We start from the raw sequence: 21,658 nt of genomic DNA on the forward strand, positions 1-21,658 counted from the left end.
CCCAACCCCTCAACGTTCAAGCAACCTAAGCAGTAGATGAAACTGTGAATTCAGTTGAGAATTTGTTTTGTAAAAATGAACAAAACATAAAAAAAATATAGGACAAAACACACATCACGACAAGAGAGACAACACTACATAAAGAGAGACCTAAGACAACAACATAGCAAGGCAGCAACATATGACAACACAGCATGGTATCAACACAACATAACAAAAACATGGTAGCAGCACAAAACATGGTACAAACATTATTGGGAAAAGACAACAGCACGAAGGGCAAGAAGGTAGAGGCAACAATACATCACGCAAAGCAGCCACAACTGTCATTAAGAATGTCCTTGACTGAGTCTTTGAATGTAGAGATTGAGATTAAACTGTCCAGTTTGAGTGTTTGTTGCAGCTTGTTCCAGTCGCTAGCTGCAGCGAACTGAAAAGAGGAGCGACACAGGGATGTGTGTGCTTTAGGGACTTTAAACAGAATGTGACTTGCAGAATAGGTGTTGTATGTGGAGGATAAGGGCTGCAGTAGATATCTCAGATAGGGGGGAGTGAGGCCTAAGTGGGTTTTATAAATAAGCATCAACCAGTGGGTCTTGCGACGGGTATACAGAGATTACTAGTCTGCAGAGTATAAAGTGCAGTGATGTGTCCTTATGAGGAGCATTGGTGGCAAATCTGATGGCCGAATGGTAAATAACATCTAGCTGCTCGAGAGCACCCTTACCTACCAATCTATAAATGATGTCTCCGTAATCTAGCATGGGTAGGATGGTCATCTGAATCAGGGTTAGTAAGGCAGCTGGGGTGAAAGAGGAGCTGTTATGATAGAGGAAACAAAGTCTAGATTTAACTTTAGCTTGCAGCTTTGATATGTGCCGAGAGAAAGACCGTGTACCGTCTAGCCATACTCCCAAGTACTTGCAAGAGGTGAATACCCCAAGCTCTAAACCCTCAGAGGTAGTAATAACACAACATTTGGATTTTAGTTTCCACTGTCACGTGATGGAGGTGGCAGCATCAAATAATAATTTTCCCGGAAGTACCCATGCGTACCCGGGCACAGTCCTGCCGGCTCCAGCGGACGATAATGCATTGCACCATGGCCTCGCTGTAAACCGAATGAAACCCCCAGTATATTGTATTTTACCGGCAATCCGTTACCATCGGCGCCTTGATCATGGACCTCCGGTCCAGAGGCTTTTTTAGGAGGCATTGGAGTTGTCAATAGTAACCGTCAAGTGCGATATTAATACAGTTTCTGCCCTGTCACTTTTGCACGTTCTGGGAATTTAAAGACGAAGTGACAGCACTCACCTAGCTAGCTGCTAAGTCAATAAAGGCACACTTTCCATGTGGAGGAGAGGACAAGAAACTACATTAGCTACAATTTTAAGTAATGGACAATAGGTTATAAAATACTGTCTTTTTTCCATTGTTTATTCAAGTCTTCCCTCCGATCCCTCAGACACTTCATACCCGGTAAGAATATTGTGCTAAAGTTCGATACCTGCTATTACGCTGTGAAAGACTAACGCACGGATGAAGGCCCTGTTCTGTCAGTCCATTTTACAAGGTTTGCTAACTTGGCTAAATAGCTTTCTATCTTTAAGAAGAATAACTAGCTAGCTAATGTTAGCGGCTAGAAATAGTCTTGGCTTTAACTGTGTTTCTCTGTGCTCGTCAAAACGAGCCTGGTTGGTTAGTTAGTTAACCTTTGCATGAAATTGGGTTGGAACAACTCTCGAGCATTTCATTATTGAAGTTAGTTAGCCAGCTCAGGTCTGTGTTTGAAGTTGGTGAACTTATTGTTGATAAATTAGCTAGCGAGCTAATGCTAGTCTAGAATGTTAGCAAGGTAACTTAATGAGATTTCGCAAATCTTTCATCAATTTGACAGTTCCCATCGAAACAAATGGTGTAGATTCACGCTTTACTTCAAGATGCCAATCTGTCAATTTACTCGCAAGTAAGTTTATTTTTATCACACTGTTTTAAAATTGCTGGTTAACGTTGGTTAACCTGCCCATAAATCTGTAGCCAAAGCAATTGTCATGCTGGGCTTTCAATGTGTGTCTTAGTCGGGCCTAGAATGAATACTCCTTGGAAGACTAGCTTGGAAGTTAACATGTGATTGAAAGTCTTAACTATTTCAGTTGGGTACAAATAAAGTGATATTTTATATTACAATCCATAATGTATATATGTGTAGACATGTCACTGCAGAATTTCAGGTGGATTTAAGTTAGCGAACTAATTTACTGTAGCTAGTCAAGTTCACTCACTCATTACTATGAGACACGTAGGCTACTACAGGCTAGCTAGCGGTGTGTGAAATCCACCATCAGTGGTCCTCCCCGGCATTGTTAGCACGCTAGAAGGCCTTGCTTGCAATTTGATCTACCAGTAACTAATGTTATACCTAATCTACCCAGGAAAACGTATCATGTTAGTTATCATACGTTCATTTAATGGTCTTTCGTTTTATTTAGCGCCAAAAACAGAGTGGGCTAGCCAGGGATGGGATAACATATGGAAGCTAACTATAGTGGCTAACACCGGCTGCTTTGCTAGCTAGCCAGCCATATGACACGTCTTCCTAATGTGAGATGTCCTCTTTAGACCATGTGCTATCAGTTTGACACGACATCTTTTCATGCTTTAATTAATGGCATGTCAAAAACACTATCGGGAAATTGCTTAAACATTTTAAAGGCCGCAATATGCACGTACCCTGATTCCATGTTGGTCTACAATTCCACATTCCTCAAATGCAAAAGTGGAGTGTGTTGCTTCCCAGTAAAATTATAAATGTTATTTAAATTGTTAGTTGTCATCTGATGTTATGTGGACATCTCTGAGGAATCTGAAAAATTGTAACCAACACATGTCCACAATAGAGACAATATGTTACAAGCAAATGGAGGCTATTGGCAAGTGAACTTTGACCTGAAAGACATTCATACTAAATAACTAGTTAGTTCAATTGAGTGTAAGTTAAAACAGTGAGTGAGATGTACAAGCTCAGATTGGCGTGAACCTAATCCCCGAAGGTGCAGAGAAGAGATTTGAATTTCACAACCCAGGAGCAGTTTATTTTTTGCAATTTCTAATTCGCAGACATGATTCTGCTCTCTATCACAATCTCAGTCCCCCCAAATAGTCTCTCCTTCTGAAAGGAAATGTTAGTTATTCCCTTGAGATAATAATAGTCATGGTGTGACGTGTTCTTTATTGGCACCATCTACCAGGAGGATCAATAGATGGTTTTGCCAATGGCTTAACTATATGTGTCTGTTGTGACTGGAGTGTAGCATTGTGGAACTGCCCCTGTAGTGATGTGGTAACTCCCATTAACCCAATGCACCCTCAGGAGTGAGTTGGTGTCTTTTTGTTTAAGGTCTAAATAGCGGTTTATTGGTATTTTGGAACTCGGCACAACAACATTGTGTCACTGGAATGGCATATTTAGACTGAACTTCTGGAAGCCCATGAAATGGTGTTCTAACACAAGGTCTAACCTATCTACTGTAATGTTTCCTACTTTGTAACACCAACTTGTGACCAGTGTCGGATTATTTGGCTCTAAGCCTTACTGCCATGACCTACTACAGCAGACAAACACTCAGGGTTTCTCATGAATATGTCATAGGGTACTGTAGCTTCGTGAGGGCAACCGCAAGTTAACTTCTTAGGAGGTTGATACAGGGATTTCCCAAGTTGGCTTTCTGACCTTTCTGCTCTTTCGCTCACTGGGCATGGTGTCCAGGTGATTATTGTACATCTAGTGTGCCTAGCCTAGTCCAGCTGACCCAGTATCAATATGGAGATTAATGTCTTGGAGGATTTAAAGAAAATTGATGTACCTAATTTTTTGCTCATTTTGGTGACTAACTCTTCCTCTTCCTCAGATCGGCTGGCAAGTCAGCGCCACCCTGATGCAGAACTACGTGAAATGAACAAACCACCGCAGCCTATAACGGGACCCACCTCTGTCCCACTCCCCTCCCCCTCCCCTGGCCTGACACAGGTGAGAGCCAATGACAAGACCCAGCTCGCTCTGACAGATCAGAGTAGCGTTCATTAGGCAAAAAACATGAGGCAATGTTTTGAAACCGTGAGATTCTACATGGGTTTTTATTCATTAGACAAAGACTTTTGCAAAATGTTTTGCAACAGAAAATGTTCACTCCAAATGGAAAACAGTTTGCAAAAAAACCCTGAGTTTCTATTGGACAAATTTCTATAGGTCCCTCCCCGTTTCATCAAGTTTGCGTCAGTTTGGTTCCATTTGGTTTTTAGTGAATACAAAGATTAAACTGTTTACCATTTACTCTAGGAACAAAACAAAATCAAACAGTCCTACCTGCCTTTTGCACTGCTAAATGTTTCCCCTTGCAAAACGTTCTGCGACTAATAAATACACCCCTGATCTTGTCCAATAAGGATGATCATTTTTGTTTTCCTTTCTGAAGCGTTTTGCTACATTGTATCCTACTGAACACAACCCATCTTTGGCAGCAAGTTAGCCGGCTAATGTAGTTGTGTTTCTCTGCCTCCCCTCTTTCCCAGGCTACCTATGCCTCTGGACAGCCCACTTCACTTGTCTTCGCCACCCAAACTCCCCAACAAATGAATTCTGCACCGCAGCCACGACAGGTAGTGCACTCTACTTCTTCTGCTACTCAATTGCTCCTTTTATTTTCCGCTCTTTTGCCAACACTCTTTCAATGTCGACTCTTCTATGTCTTGCTGAGTGTAAGACCCCTACTTCAATTCTGAAAGGTCCAATGCAGCTGTTTTTATCTAAATATCAAATGTTTTCTGGGTAACAATTAAGTACCTTACTATGATTGTTTCTTTTTGCTGTTTTAATTGAAAACAAAAATATATTTTTTCAAGCAAGAAATTTGCTAGGACTGTCTGAGTTAGGGGCCTAATTGGATGAACCTAATGGGAGGGATATGAAACCTCTGAACTAGCTGTTATTGGCCAAGAGGTTTGAAACTCATTGTTATTGGTCTATTAACCTATACCGCCTTGTGACGTCGCCAGGCAGGCCAAAACTCCATCCCACCAAAATAGGCTGAAATTTCAGACGGTCTTTTCAAACAGCTCTTATACTCAAAGGGCATTATCATAATTTTCACAGTATTATTCCAACCTCAGTGTGGAAATGTACAGTACCAGTCAAAAGTTTGGACACACCTACTCATTCCAGGGTTTTTCTTTATTTTTGCTATTTTCTACATTGTAGAATAATAGTGAAGACATAAAAACTATGAAATAACACATATGGAATCATGTAGTAATCAAAAGTGTTAAACAAATCAAAATATATTTGAGATTCTTCAAAGTTGCCACCCTTTGCCTTGATGACAGCTTTGCACACTCTTTGTATTCTCTCAACCAGCTGCATGAGGTAGTCACCTGGAATGCTTTTCAATTAACAGGTGTGTCTGAAGTTAATTTGTGGAATTTCATTCCTTTCTAATGATTTTGTGCCAATCAGTTGTGTTGTGACAAGGTGGTATACAGAAGATAGTACGGACTTGGTCTTTTTACCAAATAGGGCTATGGCAAGAACATCTCAAATAAGAAAAGAGAAACAACAGTCCATCATTACTTTTAAGACATGGAGGTCAGTCAATCTAGAACATTTCAAGAACTTTGAAAGTTTCTTCAAGTGCAGTTGCAAAAACCATCAAGCACTATGATGAAACTGGCTCTCATGAGGACCACCACAGGAAAGGAAGACCCAGAGTTACCTCTGCTGCAGAGGATAAGTTCGTTAGAGTTACCAGCCTCAGAAATCGGCAAATAATTGCACCTCAGATTTCAGCCCAAAGAAATGGGCTGCATGAGTCAGGCATTCATAGTCTAATTGCTGCAAAGAAACCACTACTAAAGGACACCAATAAGAAGATACTTGCTTGGGCCAAGAAACACGAGCAATAGACATTAGACTGGTGGAAATCTGTCCTTTCGTCTGAGTCCTAATTTGAGATTTTTCCTTCCAAACGCTGTGTCTTTGTGAGACGCAGAGTAACTGAACGGATCAGCTCCGCATGTGTGGTTTCCACTGTGAAGCATGGAGGTGGTGTGGGGGTGCTTTGCTGGTGACACTGTCAGTGATTTATTTAGAATTCAAGGCACAATTAACCAGCATGGCTACCACAGCATTCTGCAGCGATACGCCATCCCATCTGGTTTGCACTTAGTGGGACTATCGTTTGTTTTTCAACAGGACAATGACCCAACACACCTCCAGGCTGTGTAAGGGCTATTTGACCAAGAAGGTGAGGGACGGAGTGCTGCATCAGATGACCTGGTCTCCACAATCACCCGACTTCAACCCAATTGAGATGCTTTGGGATGAGTTGGACCGCAGAGTGAAGGAAAAGCAGTCAACAAGTGCTCAGCATATGTGTGAACTCCTTCAAGATTTTTGGAAAAGCATTCCAGGTGACTACCTCATGAGCTGGTTGAGAGAATGCCAAGAGTGTGCAAAGTTGACATCAAGGCAAAGGGTGGCTACTTTGAAGAATCTCAAATAAAATAAATATATAAATAAATAAAATATATTTAACACTTTTTTTGGTTACTACATGATTCCATATGTGTTAGTTCATAGTTATGATTTATTCACTATTATTCTACAATGTAGAAAATTGTAAAAATAAAGAAAAACCCCTTGAATGTGTAGGTGTCCAAACTTTTGACTGCTACTGTATGTGTATATGTAACATACAAATCATGTTTTTGGCTGCACTGGGCCTTTTAACTCCAACTCTTGCTCAACTGTAACGCTTTGGTCCAACCTGTGTGTAACGGTCTTTCTGCTTAACCGCTTTGGTTTAGTGTGTGTGTGTGTGTGTGTGTGTGTGTTTTTTAAGGTCTATCTCACCACTCTCTGGCTACCAACCTTGACCTCTTGCTCTCTTTTTCTGTCCTCCCTCCCAGTTTGCCACCGGGCCCCGTGCTTTACACCAACAGGTACTAACTCCCTTTACCTTCCCCAAAATGTCTGCCGTCTCAATAGGACAGTAGTGCATTAATACACATTTCACTTTAGAGAAGGATGAGGCTCAACAACCTTTTTAGTTCTGACCAGATCCAGCTGTAACTACACCCAAAACCACCTGATTGAATGAAATGTATATATTTTTTATCAATTAAGACCTTGAGTAGTGGAGTGCTAGAATCTGTCCCTCAGCCTTTTGTGGATCTCCGGGACCAGGGATTCCCCCAGTGAAGACATCCAGGCTGGTAACCCCATATGCTACCCATGGTAACACCTAATATGACACCACCCGCAGTAGGGCAGTTCAGTAAAGGTACTAGGCACCTCAGCAGTATGGTCTGCCGGTTTTACATTTCACCTGTATATGTGTAAATTGGTTACCCCAATCAAGCAAAGTGCTGGCCAAACCACTTGCTAGGCCTGCAAACAGAGGCATCGATGAAACTAGAACACGTATGCTAACCCCATGGGAATTTAAGTCTGTTACCCTCTAGCTTTATATTTCTGCAACGTCTTCATATTTTCTGATGGTCAGCTGCATGTGAAAGACTGATGTTTTGCACTGCTAACTGTAATGTCTGAGTGATTTACTCTTGCTTCTTACATTCTCTCTCGCATTCCTTCTGCTCTCTATTTTTTATTACTCTTCCTATTTTTCTGTTGCCTTTCTGTCACCCCGCCCCCTTGTTCTCTGCTTGTGTGTTGTCCGGCTGAAGGGTGGATACAGGGCACTGCAGGTAACAGCTTCTCTCTTCCTTCTCATCTGAGTGTATAGAACCTGAGGGCTGAATGCACAGCCACACAACAACAACCATGTCATACAGAGTCGATATTGTAACATTTTTAGGGTAGATGTGAGCTGTGATCAATGTTAAATTGTAGCAGACATTTCTTTCCACTCGGCCCTGTAGTTCCCAGTCTTTGATGTACTAACCTGGATGGATATCCCCTCCCCGTGGAGTCTCAACTATCTGACACTTTCAGTATGTGACATTTTAGCCCTGCGGTGCACGTGCACACACACACAAATATACTGACAGTTTCTGTCCCTCCCTCCCCCATTCTTCTCTAGCCTTATTATGCCAACAGGCCCACCATGCCCACCAGTGTCACCCGGGTCCAGACCAGCAGTGGGCCTCGTCCGGTTGGTCCCACCCACATCTACCAGCCTGGCTCCCAGATGATGATGATCCCTGGTCAGCAGCTGTCCTTTGCTGGCTCCCCTCAGGGCTACTTCATCCCCCCTGGACAGGTACCACAGCTGGTCATCACGTTATGCTAAAGGTCAACTTGACTAGAATAAATGGTTGCAAGTTTTCGGAATTTCTGAAAATCTGGGAATTTTTGGAAAGTAAAAAAAAACAACCGCATCCCTAATTATCGCACCGCTCATGCAGTATTCCAGCTGATAGTCTAAAGTCAAGAGGTAATGTTACATACTATTGTAGATGTACCTAAACAGAGCAAACGGGGAGCTTGATCCCTTTAAGACAGGTAACTTGACATAGTTCTAAGTGTCCTCTCTGTCTCTCTAGTATCGGGCTCCCTACATGCCACCAAGTCCACAGTACCCTGTGACAAGTGGGACAGCAGGCTTCTACCCAGGCACCAGCCCGGCTGAATACCCCACCTATGGTAAGAGGCCCTGCTCTGAGCCGGGCCCCACCTGCCAAGCACAACCACCATGACTGCAACCATAATCTTGATTAGAATCACAGGCACGACAAGATCAGCAGCTGGAACGCGAACCTCAACCTACTATTGAACCGCAATGTCCGCTCGAACCACAACCATGGCTACACTAGGTCCAATCACGATCTTACCTAGGACCATCACTGTAAATACTACCAAAACCACATTCATGACGAGAACTGGGGCCACATGTACATGTAAGATCACATTTACATAAGTATTCAGACCCTTTACGCAGTACTTTGTTGAAGCATCTTTGGCAGAAATTACAGCCACGAGTCTTGTTTGACACTACAAGCTTGGCGCACCTGTATTTTGGGAGTTTCTCTTATTCTTCTATGCAGATCCTCAAGCTCAGTCAGGCTGGATGGGGAGCGTCGCTGCACAGCTATTTTCAGGTCTCTCCAGAGATGTTCGATCGGGTTCAAGTCTGGGCTCTGGCTGGGTCACTCAAGGACATTCAGAGACTTGTCCCGAAGCCACTCCTGCATTGCCTTGGCTCTGTGCTTAGGGTCGTTGTCTTGTTGGAAGCTAAACCTTGGCCCCAGTCTGAAGTCCTGAGTGCGCTGGAGCAGGTTTTCATCAAGGATCTCTCTACTTTGCTCTGTTCATCTTTCCCTCAATTTTGACTAGTCTCCCACTTCCTGCTGCTGAAAAACATCCCCATAGCATGATGCTGCCACCACCATGCTTCACTGTAGGGATGGTGCCAGGTTTCCGGCAGACGTGACGATTGGCATTCCGGCCGAATAGTTGGTTTCATCCGACACGAGTCCTTTAGGTGCCTTTTGGCAAACTCCAAGTGGACTGTCGTGCCTTTTACTGAGGAGTGGCTTCCGTCTGGCTACTCAACCATAAATTAATGATTGGTGGAGTGCTGCAGAGAGTGTTGCCCTTCTGGAAGGTTCTCCCATCTCCACAGAGGAACTCTGGAGCTCTGTCAGTGACCAAGGCCCTTCTCCCCCAATTGCTCAGTTTGGCCGGGCGGCCAGCTCTAGGAAGAGTCTGGGTGGTTCCAAACTTCTTCCATTTAAGAATGATGGAGGTCACTGTGTTCTTAGGGACCTTCAATGTGCCAGAAATTTTTTGGTACCCTTCCCCAGATCTGTGCCTCGACACAATCCTGTCTCGGAGCTCTACGGACAATTCCTTCGACCTCATGCCTTGGTTTTTGCTCTGACATGCACTGTCAACTGTGGGACCTTTATATAGACAGGTGTGGGCCTTTCCAAATCATGTCCAATCAATTGAATTTACCACAGGTGTACTCCAAGTTGTAGAGGCATCTCAAGGATGGTCATTGGACACAGGATGCACCTGAGCTCAATTTAGATTATCATAGCAAAGGGACTGAATGTAAATAAGGTTTTATTGTTTATACATTTGCAAAAATCCCTAAACCTATTTTAGATTTCTCATTATGGGGTATGTTGTGTAGATTAATGTGTCAAAACATTTATTCAATCCATTTTAGAATAAGGCTGGAATGTTACAAAATGTGGAAAGGGGTCTGAATACTTTCTGAAAGCACTGTATATGTGTATACCCTGGTGTGTATGGACAGTACATGAATAGAAAACGTATGTACTGCAGTAGTTTATATAGGATGAGCCTTGACTAGAATACAGTTATATAGTTATGAAGTGGGTAGAAAAGTGGGTAGAAAAGTATGTGAACATATTGCAGCAGTCTGGTAGCCAGGTGGTAGCCAGCTCTTACAGTTGGTCGGTCACACATTTATCGGTCAATATATGAAATGTAGCAGACTCTCTTATCCAAAGTCACTTAGTCATGCGTGGATATATTTCGGGTGGTCCCGAGAATCGAACCCACGACCCTGGCATGACAAGTTCCATGCTCTACCAACTGAGCTACAAAGGACTACTAGTTGATCTTACAATTGCTCTTGTAGTTGCTCTTACGTTTGGCCAGTCAGGTGGTCTTACGGTTGGTTCATTGCTGCGTGGCCTGGCAGGCTGTGTGTATGGTGGTCTCTGTTCTCTCTTTAGGATCCAAGGCTGTGTGTGGGCTTTGGTTCTGCTCTATCAGTCTTCTCACCTGCTGCTTCTCACTGCCTTTAACACCCTGCTTACTTCCGGTTCCCTTCACTCACTCTGCATCTGTCTCTTCCTGTCCTCTCTTCTCTCCTCCCTTTAATTTTCCTTCCCTCGCTCCCTTCCTTCCTTCTTCCCTCTCCCCCTGTTGTGTTCAGAACCCTCTCTGGCTGCGAGGGAGAGGAGAGGGGGCGGGCGAGAGAATGGGCGTCTCTCTCTCCACGGTGCTCCTCTCACCTCCCAGCGCTACCCCGGTGAGTATGTATGTGTGTGTGTACTTGCGTGTGCTGCTTAGTATGTGCTGGGCTGCATCTTTGTCTGCCTAATATGTCTGCATAATGTGTTTTTTCCCTTGTGCACATGGTTTTGTTTTGCTGTGGATGCATGTGTGTATTTCAGTTCATGTTCAGTCTGTGTGTGAATGTCTCTTGCTCTTTTTGGGGTGTGTTTGACAAACCTCCCTTTCTCCCTCCCTCCCCCTACAGCAGGTGCCTACTACCCGGCCCAGCCCCAGTACAGCCACACAACCCCTGTCCAGACCGCGCCTGTCATAAGCCCTGCCCAGCCCCAGCAGCAGGCCTTGCCCCCTCAGCCGCCGACCCATCCACCAGCACCCAAGAGGGAGCGCGTAACGGTACTGTACCACACACTGTTGCATTTCCACTATGAGACTTTACCCTGGTGTTTGGCCTAACGACATACTCGAGTTTCCACTAGGGATGTTAGCTGCCGAAAATACATTTGACAGGTCATGCTTATCGGTCAATTTGCATAATTTAGTGGAATTAAATTGTCGAGTGTGTATTTTCGTTAGTTGTCATGCATCTTATTTATCACATTTGCACAGCATACAGAGCCTAGTTTGAGGAACGGAGTATCCTATCACTTATCACTTATCCTATCCTATGTCAAGACAACCCAAGAGTAGCTCCTCACTGGAGTGAAACGTGCTTTTGTAAACCCAGTCATTGCTCAACAAATAACAATTCTAAATGCAGTCGCATGTTGACTTTCATGGCCACAATTTTAATGGAGCTGTTTTTATTTGTCAATCTCAACTGGTAATTAAAGTGCGCCTCCCATTTGTTATTCCAGTGCCTAGGCTATAGTCAATATTAGGCAGGCTATCAGCACGTCACCACTGCTTTGAGGCACTAATTGTCTGAAAGCTGAACACTTCAAATAAAGAGTCATGTCTTACCTTGCTTCAAAGTAGCCTTGTGAAAATTAATCCATAGAAACGTGGAGACAGTTATTTTCTAAAGACTTCCTGATGCCCTTGTCTAGCTTTTCTCTCCTGCTCTATTTGTTTTCATATCAACTTTCCTTTGTTGTCCAGAAGCCAAAGGCACAATCCTAGTCATATTAGCAACCCATCCTAGTCATATTAGCAACCCATCCTAGTCATATTAGCAACCCATCCTAGTCATATTAGCAACCCATCCTAGTGGTTATTAGATTCCCCCTCTTTCTAACAGATATTTTCATTATGGAACCGCTCTCATTATGTGTACTGTTTAAAACAGTGTTTTCCTGTAAATTACATTTTGGTAAATGTTTTAAATATAAGTTTTATTTGCTGCTTCGTTACAGGAGTTGAATCTACGCGGGCTGGTACCCGTGTCTCACTGGCTGGTACCCGTGTCTCACTGGCTGGTACCCGTGTCTCACTGGCTGGTACCCGTGTCTCACTGGCTGGTACCCGTGTCTCACTGGCTGGTACCCGTGTCTCACTGGCTGGTACCCGTGTCTCACTGGCTGGTACCCGTGTCTCACTGGCTGGTACCCGTGTCTCACTGGGCCATGGCTCCGGTGGACTTGCTCTAGCTTGGAGCCAAGGCAAGGCCCTGAGTACTTTTCACCTGGCATTTACTATCGTTCGACCGATATGTGATTTTTGGGTCCGATATGTGATTTTTGGGTCCGATACTGATTTTAGGGAGGCGAAAGTCTCCGTTTACCAGTATATTTCCTGATTTTTTTTTTTAGATGGAGTGAAAAATACATAAATATATTTTATTTATTTATTTATTTTACAAATTGTACTCCAAGGGATGAACAGATACTCTAAATTATGATTTCATAAATAAATATTGATGAACATTATTTAAGAATATTTTATTTGTGGTTTACATGATAACCACCAAAAACAACTATGTATCCTCTAAATCAAAGTAAATACAAAACACTTTCAGTTGACCTCCTAAGGTACAACTTAAATATGTCTGTCTATGGTGGTGAATAAGAAGGCAGTAGTATTTGGGCTGAAGCACTAATAAACAAGGGCTGAATGAATTAACCTGTAATCTGAAACTACACTGTTCACAAGATCACAAACTATGCAGTGAAATCCTGTAACATGCAGTTCATAATGTCACCACTTAGTAGATTCACTACAGTGCTGTACAACAGTCAAAGGTCATGTAAAGAAACACTTTATGGCAACCTTGCAACAAGAGCTTGTTATGACATGCACACGCCAGCTGTTCATTATCAAAATGTTTTCTTACTGAAACCGTGATGTAAATTACACTGTTATTCAATACAAAATGTATTGGCTAATATATTTCAACTGCAAGTGGCATGCGCTCATGACTGAATTTTAATGCAGGAAAAAGCTGTGCACTTTTTTTAGCCACACGTTGTAATTTCGCTAGCTAACAATCAAATCAAATCAAATTTATTTATATAGCCCTTCGTACATCAGCTGATATCTCAAAGTGCTGTACAGAAACCCAGCCTAAAACCCCAAACAGCAAGCAATGCAGGTGTAGAAGCACGGTGGCTAGGAAAAACTCCCTAGAAAGGCCAAAACCTAGGAAGAAACCTAGAGGGGAACCAGGCTATGTGGGGTGGCCAGTCCTCTTCTGGCTGTGCCGGGTGGAGATTATAACAAAACATGGTCAAGATGTTCAAATGTTCATAAATGACCAGCATGGTCGAATAATAATAAGGCAGAACAGTTGAAACTGGAGCAGCAGCACAGTCAGGTGGACTGGGGACAGCAAGGAGTCATCATGTCAGGTAGTCCTGGGGCATGGTCCTAGGGCTCAGGTCCTCCGAGAGAGAGAAAGAAAGAGAGAATTAGAGAGAGCATATGTGGGATGGCCAGTCCTCTTCTGGCTGTGCCGGGTGGAGATTATAACAGAACATGGCCAAGATGTTCAAATGTTCATAAATGACCAGCATGGTCGAATAATAATAAGGCAGAACAGTTGAAACAGGAGCAGCAGCACAGCCAGGTGGACTGGGGACAGCAAGGAGTCATCATGTCAGGTAGTCCTGGGGCATGGTCCTAGGGCTCAGGTCCTCCGAGAGAGAGAAAGAGCGAAGGAGAGAATTAGAGAACGCACACCTAGATTCACACAGGACACCGAATAGGACAGGAGAAGTACTCCAGATATAACAAACTGACCCTAGCCCCCCGACACATAAACTACTACTGCAGCATAAATACTGGAGGCTGAGACAGGAGGGGTCAGGAGGGAGGGGTCAATCTCTCATCATGACTGCAAGCATATGTCTTGAATGATAGAGCTGCACCAACTAACTAAATAAACCCACTAACATAATAGGGCCAGACAGTAACACTGTTGATTTTGTATCAACGATGAGTCTGTGTTCTCTTTGGCTTCAGCTGGCTAGATGGACAGTTGGATCATTTTCCTTATCAAAAACATCTGTTTAGGTGATTGAGGTTGTTGATTCTGCTTTTCAGCCGAGAGTAGATGTTGCCCCTTAACGCTGATACGGGATCCGATATCTTCTCACCCCCCCCCCGGTTAAAGATAGAATCGGGGGAGGGTAAACTGATTTTAGATCAGAATTGGGCTTGGGGTAATGTGACCCTAGATGTGTGCTTAAGAGCAATTCCAACCATGTGCTAAAGACGGAGAGGAGAATGAACCAAGGGAAATGATTATCCCTTATTTTTGATGGGAGAAGAGAATGGGATTTTCATTATAGGCCTATTTAACCAGTGTTATCAGTGCAAAACGTTTTGCAACGGGAAACGAAAACGAGCATTTCATTCACATTGAAAGTTGTCACTCCCAGTTTAGGTCCGTTTTCTTCTGTTTGGGTCTCGTGAATACGACCCAGGTTAGTCAGTTAATGGCACATTTTTAAACTCAGCAAAAAAAGAAACGTCCTCTCACTGTCAACTGTGTTTTATTTTCAGCAAACTTAACATGTGTAAATATTTGTATGAACATAACAAGATTCAACAACTGAGACAAACTGAACAAGTTCCACAGACCTGTGACTAACAGAAATTGAATAATGTGTCTCTGAATAAAGAGGGAATAAAAACAGTCAGTATCTGGTGTGGCCACCAGCTGCATTAAGTACTGCAGTGCATCTCCTCCTCATGGACAGCACCAGATTTTCCAGTTCTTGCTGTTCTTGAGATGTTCCACCAAGGCTGTAAGTTGCCGGACATTTCTGGGGGGAATGGCCCTAGCCCTCACCCTCCGATCCAACAGATCCCAGATGTGCTCAATGTGATTGAGATTTGGGATCTTCGCTGGCCATGGCAGAACACTGACATTCCTGTCTTGCAGGAAATCGCGCACAGAACGAGCAGTATGGCTGGTGGCGTTGTCATGCTGGAGGGTCATGTCAGGATGAGCCTGCAGGAAGTGTACCACATGAGGGAGGAGGATGTTTTCCCTGTAACGCACAGCGTTGAGATCGCCTGCAATGACAACAAGCTTAGTCCGATGATGCTGTGACACCGCCCCAGACCATAACGGACCCACCACCTCCAAATCAATCCCGCTCCAGAGTACAGGCCTCGGTGTAACGCTCATTCCTTCGACGATAAACGCGAATCCGACCATCACCCCTGGTGAGACAAAACCACGACTCGTCAGTGAAGAGCACTTTTTGCCAGTCCTGTCTGGTCCAGCGACGATGGGTTTGTGCCCGTAGGCGACATTGTTGCTGGTGATGTCTGGTGAGGACCTGCCTTACAACAGGCCTACAAGCCCTCAGTCCAGCCTCTCTCAGCCTATTGCGGACAGTCTGAGCACTGATGGAGGAATTGTGCGTTCCTGGTGTAACTCGGGCAGTTGTTGCCATCCTGTACCTGTCCCGCAAGTGTGATGTTCGGATGTACCGATCCTGTGCAGGTGTTGTTACACGCGGTCTGCCACTGCGACGACGATCAGCTGTCCGTCGTGTCTCAACGTAGCGCTGTCTTAGGCGTCTCACAGTACGCACATTGCAATTCATTGTCATTCATTGTTGACTGATTGGGGAGTAATGATTTTCACCTGTGAGGGGAGAAGGAGAGAAAAGAAACACACACACAGGATACCTGTATCCGTAACAACCCTTTACAATGAAGATCTGTGAAGTTATTTGGATTTTTACAAATTATCTTTGAAAGACAGGGTCCTGAAAAATGACTTATTTTTTATTTATATACAATGACTGCTTGGGCGTGATGTGATTGTCTTAATACAATAAATACATTTCTAGAACTTTAGTATAGACTGTTTAACCTCATCCTGCGCCCCCCACCCTGTTCCTACCCCTCCCAGATCAGAATACGAGACCCCAACCAAGGGGGCCGTGATATCACAGAGGAGATCATGTCCGGGGGAAGGTCCACCTCCACCCCCCCTTCACAGGTACGCATCACAACTCACTGGAGCATGTAACGTTACAGAATGCACTGATAAACATTGTTGTCCAATAATTAGATTTCTTGCTGTTCACATGCCGAGACTTTGATTGGTATTTATCATATGAGGATATCAAACGATTAAAAAAAAGCATAAATGTATCATATGAAACAGATGATTGTCCGTCAGATAGAACAGGGAATCTATCAGCTCTATACTTCCTAGTTGAATACATTTAACATTAAGTGTTTCACATCACTTAATACATCCCCTGATTTCTCCTCATTGGAATCATTCCCAGTGATGACCTCACAATGCAAGTTTGGAATCCTGTGGCTTTGAGATGATTCCACAGCGATGATGTCATAAAGGAAACCAGGAAGTTTGGAATAGAAGCCAGATGTTCCATTCAGTGTTTTATTTTTATGGTTGTGTGTTCTCTCCAACTCTCAACTTGGCTGGTTTTGATCAACCAGGCAAAACGATAGCATTTGAAAAAAACATAATATTTTCTATCAAGTATATTTTTGCAATGCTAGTTTTGATGTTGCTTCCTGTTTTCGGACCCTAGTCCTCCACCACAGAGGAAGAAGGTCCTGCCCAGACCAACGGGGAATTTACTAAACCCGTCACCATCGTGACGAGAACAGGTGAGCCTCCTCTCAGGTCTTGTGGTACTACAATGTTTATGCAGCCACATTTTGCCCGCATGAATTACTAACTTGATTGTCAGTGATTGATTGCAGTACATTAAAGGTCCAAAACAGTTCCAAACTGATTTCCTTCTTTGTTGCAGATGAAAACGCAGAACCCGCGGATTGCACAGTGACGGCCGCCGAAACCCTGCCTCCAGTGTTGTCAACTCCAGAGCCTACCACTGCAGCTGTCCCACTGGAGGCCAGACAGGAAACCGATGGCCAGGTTGCCCCGCTTACCGAACAGGTCGTCAGCGAATCACATGCCCCGGTGGCGGGGATGAGGCCCGAGGTGCCCATCCCACAAAGGGAAGAGCAGGCCCCTGCCTTCTCCCCCCTGACAGCTTCTACCTCCCCTCCCCCTGAAGAGGTACAGACTCCACCCCCTGCCACCACCATGGCTCAGGCCAGCCACACAGTGGGCGCTGGTATGACCCCAGCGGTGAAGGTAGTGACCCCGGAAGGTCCTTCCACACAGGTAGAGCCTCTGGCTGCACCAGCATCTGTGGAGAAGCCTCTTGCCCAGGTAGCGGAGGAAGTAGTAGTAGTAGTAGTGGTGGAGGAGAAGGTAGAAAAGGTCAAGAAGGAGCCGGCAGTTACCATCAATCCAGAGGTAGTAGTGGCTGTTGTGGTCATTAAAGAAGACACTAAACCCGCTCCACGACCTGTGACCCCCATCGCAACGGGCGACGATTTTGTTCCGTCCTTGAAGTTGGTGGCGGCTGTGGAAGCGGCCACTAAAACTGAGAGCGTGGTGTTGCCGCCAGCGCCCAAACAGAAAGCCATGACCGAGCCCATTTCTGCCCCTGCTCATGCCGCCACTCCCCCTGTCTCGTTGGCGGAGCCTGCTGTGGCCCAAAAGAAGGTGGAGCAGCTTCCCCTGTCCAACGGCCTCCCCCAGGAGGACCCCGATGAGGTAGATGCCCCCGTTGTTGCAATAGAGCGCATTGCAACTGTAATCACAGAGCCTGCTGCTCCCCCACCTCAGGAAACTGCTAACCCTGCGGCTGCTGCCGTGGAGGAGGAGGAGGAGAAGAAAGAAGAAGAGGAGGAGGAGCGGAAAGAAGAGGAGCAGAAAGAGGAGGATGCATCCCCAGTGCCCTTGTCCAGCAGCCCTTCAGAGGACTCGTCTATGCAAGGTGAGCAGGAAGGAGTTTTACCTGTCAGGTCACTTGGTCAGAAACTGTAGTATTTACACCAAGGTTTTGGTGTGACTGAGGCACCCAGGGGTTCTTGGTGGTGTGGCTTCAGGTTTGACTCTTGGTGGTGTGGCTTCGGGTTTGACCCTTGGCACCCAGGGATTCTTGGTGTGGCTTAAGGTTTTTGATGTAACAAATGTAATGTAACATTCCTGTCTTCTCTCTTCTAGCTGCTGTGTCTGTGCCAAAGAAGAAGAGGAACATGAAGGAGCTGAATAAGAAGGAAGCCATCGGAGACATGCTGGATGCCTTCAAAGAGGTGTGTGTCTGTACGTGCATAGAATAGAGTAGCCTTATAAAGTCAAACTATCCTGAGCAGTTGTCCTTGACCAGTAGTGCACCAGTAGTAAACCTTGCTGTGAGTAACAATCTTACAGGTTTTCACTGCATGGTATCTGCAGCCAGCCTCTACTTCGATTGGACTGTTCATTGGGGTTGGGTGGTATCCAAATTTCAATATCGTCATACAGTTCTTCTCTCATCCCGGGATTTATGCTTTTACCGGTATAGTACACAAGGGGTCTCCCAAAAACACAAAAAGTCAGTTGGGCGTCTATGACCAGAATGCTAACAAAATTAGAACAAGTAATAGTGAATTTGCATAGAGGTTTCTAGCTAAATATGCTAACGAGCACAACTAAAAATAAACTAATTGCAAAGGTAGGCAATCCTGCTCATAAAGTTATACATACAGTGCATTCGGAAAGTATTCAGACCCGTTCACTTTTTCCACACGTTACAGCCTTATACTAAAATGTATCGAATTTAAAAAAAAATCCTCCTCAATCTACACACTACCCCATAATGACAAAGCGAAAACTGGCACAGACACAGTAAAGGGTCTGAATACTTATGTAAATGTGATTTTTCAGTTTTTATTTGTAATAAATTTGCCAACATTTCAAAAATCTGTTTTGCTTTGTTGTTATGGTGTGTTTGATTAGGGATGAAATCATTTTTATCCATTTTAGAATATTGCTGTAATGTGGATAAAGTGAAGGTCTGAATACTTTCTGAATCATCTGTATATGGGTAGGAGCTACCGAGTTTGGACGTTTCCAAGCTAATGTAAACGAGAGACTCTGCAAATGAACGTTTTAATGCTTGTCTGAAGGAAGTACTGTACTGGCTCTGAAGCAGCATGTGTACATGCAGTGTTTGTGTGGAGTCTGTAGTCACTAGGGCAATGGTCCTGCCTGTTCTGCTCAGAGAAGAGGAGTAGGAGCAGACCGGGCCAAGAACGGTGAGGAGAACAAATGCTAGGAAATCAAGATAGCAGTGGCCGCTGTACAGAATTCATCCAAAGCGCTTTGACTTCTCAAACACGGTGGAAAGCTACACGATATGAGGCCCATCTCCTTATATAATTCAACCACTGAGTTAACTAGCAAGCTAAACAAAATTCATAGCTGAACTCACCTGTTACCGCTTTCTCCCGTTGCGCTATTTACAAACAAGTGACTGGCTCAACTGTTCTGGGGAACTAAGGTAAGATGCACAACAAGTGACTGGCTCAACTGTTCTGGGGAACTAAGGTAAGATGCACAATGTAAAGTAATCTAACAGGTGAAACGAAGAACTCCAATGTCCTAAAGTATTGCACAAATTGGATGCAGATAATTACTTAAGTAGCTATAAATATAACAACTTATTGAACTCAAAATAAATAATGAGCTTAAAATACATTTCAACGGTATTGAAAAACCATCCCGTGGCTATTTCCAAATACCCCGGTATACTGTATATTGCCTAAGCCTACTGTTCATCAGTCAGTGCAGGAGCAACTCGGCAAATGGCATCGTTGGTCTTTGTGCCTGGAGTCCTGGTATGTCTGTCGAGACAAGCATTTCACTTCCCAGCAAGTTTTCTTCATTAACCGACCAATTTGCTAATTAAAACTTGTATCTTAAAAATAGAAGGAATAAAAGGACTTTACACACCAGTGTTTTCCACTAGTGCCGGCTGTCGACTAAACTGACGATTTACGCTCCTTTTTCCACTTAGCTAGGCTACTTTTCAATTTACTCGGCAGAAAACAGTCTGCCGAGCCCTCAGGAAAGATATGCATCTTCTAGCGATCTATTGATCGGATAGACTCCTGTCAGTCACAAAGTGAGCGCTCACGGAAACACTGCTGGTTTGACAGTGTTAGGTTCTCATTTTCAGAGTACAAACTCAACGGGCACTATGAAAGCTTTAAACAAAGTTTATTCTGCCCAGAGGGTCAATACCGCTGCATTAGACAAAAACATGGTTTTACCCCTGGTAGTATACATACCCCACCTTGGGTGGAGTCTCCTCATCGCTACACATTGCATCATTATTGCTAGGCAGGGAGCTGAGTGATCTGTGCCTTAAACAGTTCCTCCCCTTATCAGTAGTGCCACGTGTGATAGTTTTCCCTGCACCCAGCCTCTCCCAAGCGTCATTATGGCACCTCATGTCTCTTTTATAATTAGTCATTAATATTAGTTAAAGCTCAAATCAAACCTATCAACAGTCTGCTGCCTGTCCTGCCTCTCGGTACCTGTGTGTGTGTGTGCTTATTTTGGAGAAATAATTGCAGTCAAATTTATTTACAGAGGGAGAGGGCATGATACTCCTTCGTCTCTGATTTGTATTTGCACATCCCTTTATAATGTGGTAACAATGAGTTAAAGTCCACTTAACCTATTGTTTACTGGCACATTCATTTATCTTTTGCTTGTTTCAGGTGCAGCCATGGGTTGGTGGGGCATGGGCTATCGACTGTGCTTTGATTTAACAACAAGCTTGAATAGTTTTATTAAAGGTGTCCAACTGACTGAATATAGTCCATCTCATATCTTTGCTATTCATGAATCATACAACATAGTTACACTGTGTACAAAACATTAGGAACACCTGCTCTTTCCATGACCGACTGACCAGGTGAAGCTATGATCCCTTATTGATGTCTCTTGTTAAAACCAGTTTAATCAGTGTAGATGAAGGGAGGGGGAGATGGGTTAAAGAAGGATTTTTAAGCCTTTGAGCCATGGATTGAGGGTGAATAGGCAAGACCAACAAGCCTTTTGAACGTGGTATGGCAGTGGGTGCAAGGCGCACCGGTCTGAGTGTGTCATGAAGTGCAACACCATGAAGTGCTGCATTTTTCACGCTTAAGTTTCCACTGTTTATCAAGAATGGCCCACCACCCCAAGGATATCCAGTCAACATGTCAACTGTAGCAAGCATTGGAGAACATGGGCCAGCATCCACGTGGAACGCTGTCTACACCTTGTAGAGTCCATGCCCGGGACAAATTCAGACTGTTCTGAGCGCAAAATGGGGTGCAACTCAATATTAGGAAGGTGTTCTTAATGTTTTGTGCACTCAGTGTGCC

General features: G+C 44.1%; 1 protein-coding gene across 8 annotated transcripts in view; it reads left to right on the plus strand.

Annotated features, from left to right (window-relative positions):
- Positions 1-1,054: 1,054 nt before the first annotated feature.
- Positions 1,055-21,658, plus strand: part of LOC139376014 (eukaryotic translation initiation factor 4 gamma 1-like) — a 45,957-nt gene continuing 25,353 nt past the window's right edge. For 2 of the 8 annotated variants that reach the window (XM_071118061.1, XM_071118065.1), the window contains exons 1-11: positions 1,059-1,482; positions 3,912-4,030; positions 4,573-4,659; positions 6,964-6,996; positions 8,097-8,276; positions 8,560-8,659; positions 11,256-11,404; positions 16,317-16,406; positions 16,972-17,050; positions 17,197-18,234; positions 18,465-18,553. In XM_071118061.1, the coding sequence (XP_070974162.1) occupies positions 3,956-4,030; positions 4,573-4,659; positions 6,964-6,996; positions 8,097-8,276; positions 8,560-8,659; positions 11,256-11,404; positions 16,317-16,406; positions 16,972-17,050; positions 17,197-18,234; positions 18,465-18,553 (1,920 nt within the window). In that variant the 5' untranslated portion in view covers positions 1,059-1,482; positions 3,912-3,955. Of the gene's footprint in view, positions 1,577-1,900; positions 1,970-3,911; positions 4,031-4,542; positions 4,660-6,963; positions 6,997-7,740; positions 7,762-8,096; positions 8,277-8,559; positions 8,660-10,928; positions 11,025-11,255; positions 11,405-16,316; positions 16,407-16,971; positions 17,051-17,196; positions 18,235-18,464; positions 18,554-21,658 lie in introns of all 8 variants that reach the window. The other 6 variants (XM_071118058.1, XM_071118060.1, XM_071118063.1 and 3 more) reach the window with 6 other exon arrangements.

The sequence above is a fragment of the Oncorhynchus clarkii genome, chromosome 20 (genome assembly GCF_045791955.1).
Source record: "Oncorhynchus clarkii lewisi isolate Uvic-CL-2024 chromosome 20, UVic_Ocla_1.0, whole genome shotgun sequence".
NCBI lineage: Eukaryota > Metazoa > Chordata > Actinopteri > Salmoniformes > Salmonidae > Oncorhynchus > Oncorhynchus clarkii.